Source organism: Ananas comosus, linkage group 22, assembly GCF_001540865.1.
Source record: "Ananas comosus cultivar F153 linkage group 22, ASM154086v1, whole genome shotgun sequence".
NCBI lineage: Eukaryota > Viridiplantae > Streptophyta > Magnoliopsida > Poales > Bromeliaceae > Ananas > Ananas comosus.
In genome coordinates this window covers 117,939-125,985 of record NC_033642.1, presented here as the reverse complement: position 1 = coordinate 125,985, position 8,047 = coordinate 117,939, and the positions used below count along the sequence as shown (strand labels likewise).

Below are 8,047 nucleotides of genomic sequence, written 5' to 3'. Positions count from 1 at the left end.
CGAGGAGAGAGAAAAAAAGATAACTTTTTTTACAATAATAAATTTATAAGAGCAAAATAGTTATATTACTTACCGATAAAAAATTAATAGAACGGTAAGAACGTATATGAATGAACCAAAATTTTTAGACTGATATATTTAGAAATCAGAGAATATTTGAAAAAAAAAAAAAGTGTAAAAAGAACTGTATGAAATAAATCTTTAAATATTATAACTATATATTAGAAATAATCAACAACAGTTTCGTAATTCCCAAGCCGTACCATATACCCTGCAGCATGTAAGTGGTAGGTGGGGTTGCTCCTACGTGCGCTCTTCACACGTAGTTTGAAAAGGCCAAGGAGGACTACATGCCAAAGCCTCCCACCAACCCACCTACTCCATTTTGACTCTCTCTCCACCCCGTCCCTCCCACTCTTGATGATCGATGCCCATTTATATATAAAGCTCCCTTTTGGGTGAGAAACTAATTAACCAAACAAGTTAAACAATCTTTCTATCTATCTATCTATCTATCTATCTATCTATCTACGCTAGCTCAATTAATCCACCTTCAATCTCTGAGCTCTGAGATATATAGATAATATAATTATTAAGTAGTGTTCAGTTCAGTTACATTAAATGGCGCCGCCGTTGACGACCGTCGCAGTGCGCCGCGGCAAGCCGGTGCTGGTGGGGCCGGCGAAGCCGACGCCGCGCGAGGTGAAGACGCTGTCGGACCTCGACGACCAGGAGGGCATGCGGTTCTACAGCGCCGGCATCCACCTCTACCGCGGCGATCCGGCCAAGGCCGGGCAGGACCCCGCGAAGGTCATCCGCGCCGCCATCGCCGAGGCCCTCGTCTACTACTACCCGCTCGCCGGCCGCCTCCGCGAGGAGGCCGGGCGGAAGCTCGTCGTCGACTGCAACGGCCAGGGCCTCATGTTCGTCGAGGCCGACGCGGACGTCACCGTCGACGACTTTGGCGACGTCCAGGGCCCCCCGTTCCCCTGCTTCGAGCAGTTCGTCTTCGATCTCGCCCCGGGCGAGGACGAGCGCGTCATCGACCGCCCGTTGCTCTACCTTCAGGTACCAGCACCGCTACCGCTACCCTACTTGCAAAATTATATACCGTTTGTTTCTAAAAACTTACGCTGTTAAAAAAGAAAAAAAAACATTAAGAAAAATTTGGAGGTGAGAGAGAATTAGTTAACTTAATATTAAGGCTCTCTTTTCGAGAAAGATTTTATACTGTATTTCGAGGGAGGAAGAGAGAAAAGAAAAAGAACGATGTTTTAATCATTTATTTATTTATTTATTTATTTATTTATTTCTTTCTTTCTTTCTGCTGAATATATATATATATATATATATATAGGTGACGCGGCTGGCGTGCGGAGGATTCGTATTCGGGCAGTGGTTCTCTCACTGCGTAACGGACGCGCCGGGGGGGATGCAGTTCGAGAAGGCGATAGGGGAGATGGCGCGGGGGGCGGCGGCGCCGTCGGTGGCGCCGGTGTGGGCGCGGGAGTTCTTCAGCGCGCGCAGCCCGCCGCGGCCGACGCACGTGCACCTGGAGTACGAGCCGTCGGCGGGGGGGCCGGACAGGCTGATGGCGGTGCCGCGGAGCGAGATGGTGCGCGAGCGCTTCTTCTTCGGGCCCAAGGAGATCGCGGCGCTCCGCAAGCGGGCGCCGCCGCACCTGCGCGCCTCCTCCAGCCGCTTCGAGCTCATCACGTCCTGCATCTGGCGCAGCCGCACGGCGGCGCTCGGGTACGGCCCCGACGAGGAGGTGCGCGTGTCGTTCATCGTCAACGCGCGCGGCCGGAGCAGCATCCCGGTGCCGCCGGGCTACTACGGCAACGCCTACGCCTTCTCGGTGGCATCGTCCACCGCCGAGAAGCTCACGGGCAGCCCCATCGGGTACGCGCTGGAGCTGGTGAAGAAGGCGAAGGCCAACGTCACCTACGAATACCTGCAGTCGGTGGCCGACCTCATGGTTCTCCGCGGCCGGCCGCTGTTCACCGTCGCGCGGACGTACATCGTGTCCGACATCAGCCACGCCGGCTTCAAGGACGTCGACTTCGGCTGGGGGGAGGCTGTCTACGGGGGCCCCGCCAAGGGCGGGGAGGGCCCCATCCTCGGCGTCGCCAACTACTACTCGCGCTACAAGAACGACAAGGGCGAGGAGGGCACCGCCGTGCCCGTCTGCCTGCCGCTCGCCGCCATGGAGAGGTTCCGCTCCGAGGTCCAAAACCTCACCAAGGAGCCCGCGTTCGACCCCTACGAGCAACACGTCGCCAATTTTAATACATAATATAGGATTCACCAACTTAGAAGTAATGTACAGTGGAGCCAGCAACGAAGCCTATATATAATATATATACTATATATATATATAATATACACACACGTCGCATGCACACCTAGTTATATATATCAAGCACTAGTCATAAGATCGGAGCTTTATAAATACCTAGTACAAGCACTAGCCATAGAGAGCTCTATCGGGTGTTATGTATTGAATTATCTAGCTTAGTAGTGAAAATTAGATTAATATGGTTGATAAATAAGTAAATACTACATTTGAGTTTCACTACGTACTAATTAAAGAGTATATATATATATATATATATATATATATATATATATATGAGTAATTTCCGTGACAGCGCATGCAAAGACCATGTGATACATCTTCGATTTTTTTTAAGTACATTCCCCTTTTACTCTCGTACAATCTATGAGAGAGAATCTAAACGTATAAGAAATTTCTTCCTTCTTCTCTCTCTTTATTTTTTATTTTATGGAATTTTCACCTGCGTACATTTTCGGGAAGTTTGAAATGTGAATATAGAACAGGACTCCGGTAGCTCTCTTCGATTTGTATCTGTCATATCTAACGCATTTGATGCATGACTTAAGGCGTAGACGTGGGAGAATACGAGATATATGCAAGATCCAGAAGCATCGCGACAAGGTTGATCTAAGCAGGCTAATAAAATAAACAACATGATCCAATTTCGATTTCTGAATAGATTGACTATCCATTTTGTAAATTTTCACTGTCCTCTAATTTTAATATTTTTCAAAATAGATATCTTGGTCAAACTACATACCTAACACGTGGGATGAGAGAATGGTTCAAACTGTTGCTACGTTGCGGTGGAAAAATTATTGGTGGAAATGGTGAAGTTGTTGGACAGCTGTGAGCATATATAGGTAGTGGAGTAGATTTAGATTTAGATTTAGATTTAGATTTAGATTTAGCTAGTGTCGTGTTTATTAAGAAAATTAGTAAGCGATTATCTAATCTATTCGTCTATTTCGTACTAGATTAATTAGACCATCTTGCTGTGGGGGTGATCGTAGATACTGGGGTCAGTAAAAAGCTTAAGACAAACTGATGAATCAGCAGTTACATAAAGTTTCTTAAATATTCTGCAGTGTTTGAAACTTATCACATGCCGATTATGTATATACTAGACCGTTTTAACTAAAACCACAAAGTTTCACATGCCCATTATGTAACATTAGGCTGTTTTAATTAACTAAAACAACAAAGTTTTCCACAATATTCCTGCGTTATATATAACGATAATTAAATTAAGACATTAATGTCAATGCATTAATGTCAACACTTCGCTTACTTGGCTCCTGTAAATACAGAGTCCAAATATATACTACAATTAAAGCAGGTGTCCTAAATGCGTACATGCAAAGACGAAAACTACATTTTGAAACAAACAGTACTTAATTACCTACTTAATTTCATGTAAACTTACTTTAATTGGCTACATATAAAGTAGAAAGCATGTACATGCTAGCACATGGCATCTATATATGTTGCCGCTCTTTAATTTCATTGGCATGTAAAATATTTTCTTAAGCTCTTAATTAATACTCTAGCTCCACGTGTAACCACAATCGAATTAAGACAATAGAAAAATAAGCACCTTAATTAATTTGCGCGCATGTCTCCTTCCATAAGATCTAAAGTATATGCTAAAGCTCATAAAAATAGTTAATTAATTCCTGCCCATAATTAATTACCAAGTTGAAAACATTCTGGAGTCGCCGTTTAGTTGGATGTAATTAGAAATATAGTGTAGTTGAAGATTCATACAGTTCAAAATACAATAGTTATTATAATTATATATTTTTTATTTTGTTAGGTGTAGTACAAAGTGTTGTAATTTTAGATAATTTGTTTAGCTGCATACTATTGAAAAATATTTTTTCAATATATATATATTTATATATTGGTGTGAGATTACCTTCAACATAGAAAAGAAAAAGTAATTGCTGTTTAAAAGGTGATTAGGGAGGTAATAAGCTAATCTTTTATTTAAAGTTTCTTTCCAATTACTGTAGTTAGAGCTGGAGTTAATTTTGGCATACCTCCGACTGCTGTAATTAGACCCCATTATACAAGTACAACTACAGTAATTGAGTTCAAATATATAAAACCAAATACTTGATTTAAATCTACATGTAATTATTATAATTGCAGTACAGTTGCAACTACATGCAGCGAACAGGATCAAATCCAAAAACTGGCTTCAAATAAGAAACCTGCTAAGAATACCCAAACAAAATGGCTGTTGCATGAAATGCTTAAAATTTTAATCCCTTATTTAAAATTTAGTTAGGTCGAACATGGATTCGGTCAAGCCGGCGTTAAGGATTTTTTTTTTTTTTTTTAATGAATGATTCTGGGGAATCTAGTTACTGGATGGGCATATATATTCCACATATAGATTCCAATCAACGCGATTTTTGGTTCCACACATGCAGATTGACAAGAATTTGTCGGTGGCCGACTGTTCCTAGAGCAAGTGGCAAAGGATTTACTGGTTGGTACCCGAAATCCAAGCTCGAATCCTAATTGATTCACATTTCCAGCTAAATTTATTTCTAAATGAAATAAACGAAACAGATAGTGTACTACTATCTCTCAAAAAACAAAAAAAAAAAAAAGAATTTGTCGGTGTCCGGCAACCGATCGAGCCTAGTACAGACTGTAGGGCACTTCGAGATCATTTAGTCCTCCAAATTTACGGTCAAAATTTGACTTCACATTTGTCAAAAATGAAGAGCTTATATTATAATCGTTATATTTTATTACTGTGATTGGACCGATTTTCTATAGAAAAGAAAAAAAAATAAACTTCAAATATTATTTCTGTAATTTCGCGGTTTTCTATTTTAATATCATATAGTTTCGTACTTTCTCGCTTTAGTATACTGTGATTTTATTTTATTTTATTTTTTCGTCAGTTTCTCTGTTAACTTTTTGTTAAGTTATATGCAAAAAACTTCAGATACCATATCTATAATTTATCAAATATTCATTTTAGTGTCCTTTAATTTTAACCACTGATTTAATAAAAAAAATTAGTAAAACGGATAATAAAAAGAAAAAAAATAAAATCATAGTGTACGAAAGTAATATACTTTAAACCATAGGACACTAAAGTGAGAAAATACAAAATTATACGAATGGCATTTGAAATTTTTCTAAAAAAAAATAGGGCTCTGAAAAACTGAAAAATAGGAGCAGGATTTAATTATGTGAACCTTATAAATGAAACTCAGCTCCTGATAAAGCTGGTGCGACATTTATTTGGTCAATACTGATTTTCTGTTTTCCTACTCTAATCTTTCACGTTCGAGCATTGGAGATTACATACTATTATAGACCATAATAGACCTAAATAAGCAATTAGTAGGTAAAGAAAGAGAAAATTCTCAACCCAGAAACATCATTAATTAATATTTCTTCTGTGGACGCTTTTCTCCGGATTGAAATATTGGTTTTTCTGATGTCGACTTTAACAAATATGCCAATGCACATATTGTATGCATGTTTGTCCCCTTATTTAGTGTGTTTTCACTGTGACAACGAGTGATTAATGATTTTCTAATTGGTTTTTTTGATGAAGTGCTTGTTCCTGTCGCCAACTAGAGTTGCTTGCTTTTAAGCAACTGTTAATAAGTGGTGGTTATAAACTTACTATTGTAAACATAACAACAGGAAGCTTTGGCCGAGTCAAAAAGCTTAATTATCTTCTAGTAGGTGTTTGTCGGATGTGGCATTTATTCAAAATGATACGGTCGGCCAATTCAAGTCAATTTATAAAGATACGGTAAATCTAACGGTTAGGATGTATCTAAACACGTTTTTTATGGACGGACATGAGATTTAACATATTTATATCGAATTATATATAAATATGTAATATACGGAAGTTCTGATCTAATCTTAATCCTATTTCCTATGACAGCTTCATATCTGGAAATAAGAGAATCAGACTCGAAACGTCGTGCGCCTTTGTACATCGTAGACGATGACGAATCAAGAGCAAGGATCATCGTCTACAATTCGAATATAGACATCGAAATCATGACAGAAGGTACGATCTTAATTTTTATAAAGTTTAACATATCGTCTAGCAGGTGTTTGCTAAAATTAGTTGTTTTATATCATCTAATTACCCACACATACACCCTACCTTGTTGGAAATGTCACCTGAATTGATTCCTCCTCGTATTATTGTTTTTTTGTTAATTAATAAAAATTCAATTATCGATTTCATAATGTTTTTGATGTTTTGCTGTTCCAATTGCTTGCACGTTTAGAAATTCTTATTTTTGGGCAATCGACATAAGTGTGACAAAAACCTGAGGTGTTAATAAAAACAAATTGCATGTGTCCATCACTCGATGTATCCAACGATCGACAAGTAATTACATGATTAGTGAATATATATATATAATATATAATGTCACAGTTAATGCAAATGGTAAGAAATGACAAGCATGGTAATTACTTGTTGAGCTGGTTCAGCTTACTGAGTCGTCTCAAAAACAATTATTATTCAATTTTTAGATCATCTCAAATCAAAATTTAGCAGCTAAAAAAACGCCCCGATTCCTATCTAAGAAATCAATGATGTAATGTCTATAAAATTTATCAATAATCAATTGACCTTTAAGAACTGATGCGACAATTGTACGCCTTCCTTAGAAAGAGCAATTCTACATATACACCTTAAAATACGTGTAAATTAAATGTCATCAAAGTAGAATACTACGAGCGTTCCAACGAACGTTGCGGCATATATATAATTCACTAGTACTCTTATAAAAGCATTAGAAGTATCAGAATGTCACGCCCCGAGACTCACCACTTTGATTACTTCATTCTCGTCACGCAATCATAATTCGGTCTAATATGTTCACCGGTGTCCCTCACACACACTTGACCCAATTCATTCTTGATCCAATCGAAACTTCTCACAAGACCAAGTCCAACTCACAAGAAAATCATGATCGATCCCACACAAGCAAATTCCTCTTTCAATCTAGAGTTTTTCACAGAAACACCGAAAGGCATCACCAGCCACTCATACAAGCAAGTCTTGAAAGTGATCTTCCACTCATCACCTGATCTAAGTGGAAGCAAATGGCAGCGACCATTCGAGTCAATTTTTGAAAACACCCTCGCACCAGCCAAGTAACCTAGGACATCGTCCGACCAAGGAATAGAGAAGCGATACTTTTAATCACAATACAAGTATCAAAATATAGTTATATAACTGCTCGACTGTTGGTGAACTATCGCGGTGATCGATCCTTCTTCGGGGTCAGTAAAGCAGCAACTTCACGAGAGCTGAGGCCGCGAGCGTCTCCTTATCTAAAAACCTACTGAACCTGCCGTTCCAATTCTTCGTACTTCTTCAGATCAACAATCCAGGAAGAAGATCAGCTGGGAAGAAGAAGATGTCACGAGATTCATCATCAACGTCGAGCCAACTGAAGTTTCTTTAACATCGTTATGCTTTGTTATAGTTAAAACGATTCCGAACTCCTTAGCTTGCTCAACAAAACTGTTTCAGTGACAGCAAATTAAAGCAATTTGCAGATTGTCTTCCCAGAAACAGGTTGCTGACATTGGCTTTATCGGATTTAACGCTAATTTTACGGCCCATACTAATTTTACGGCCCACATTTTGATGCAATCTGGGCTTGGGTTCTGTTAAACGGCCGTAACTATACGCTTTGG

General features: G+C 39.3%; 1 protein-coding gene across 1 annotated transcript; it reads left to right on the top strand.

The window, feature by feature from the left end:
* On the top strand, positions 467–2,309 carry LOC109726945 (benzyl alcohol O-benzoyltransferase-like). The gene is made up of 2 exons (XM_020256772.1): positions 467–1,068; positions 1,358–2,309. The coding sequence occupies exons 1-2, from the start codon at positions 622–624 to the stop codon at positions 2,294–2,296; spliced, it is 1,386 nt and encodes a 461-aa protein (XP_020112361.1). The 5' UTR covers positions 467–621; the 3' UTR covers positions 2,297–2,309.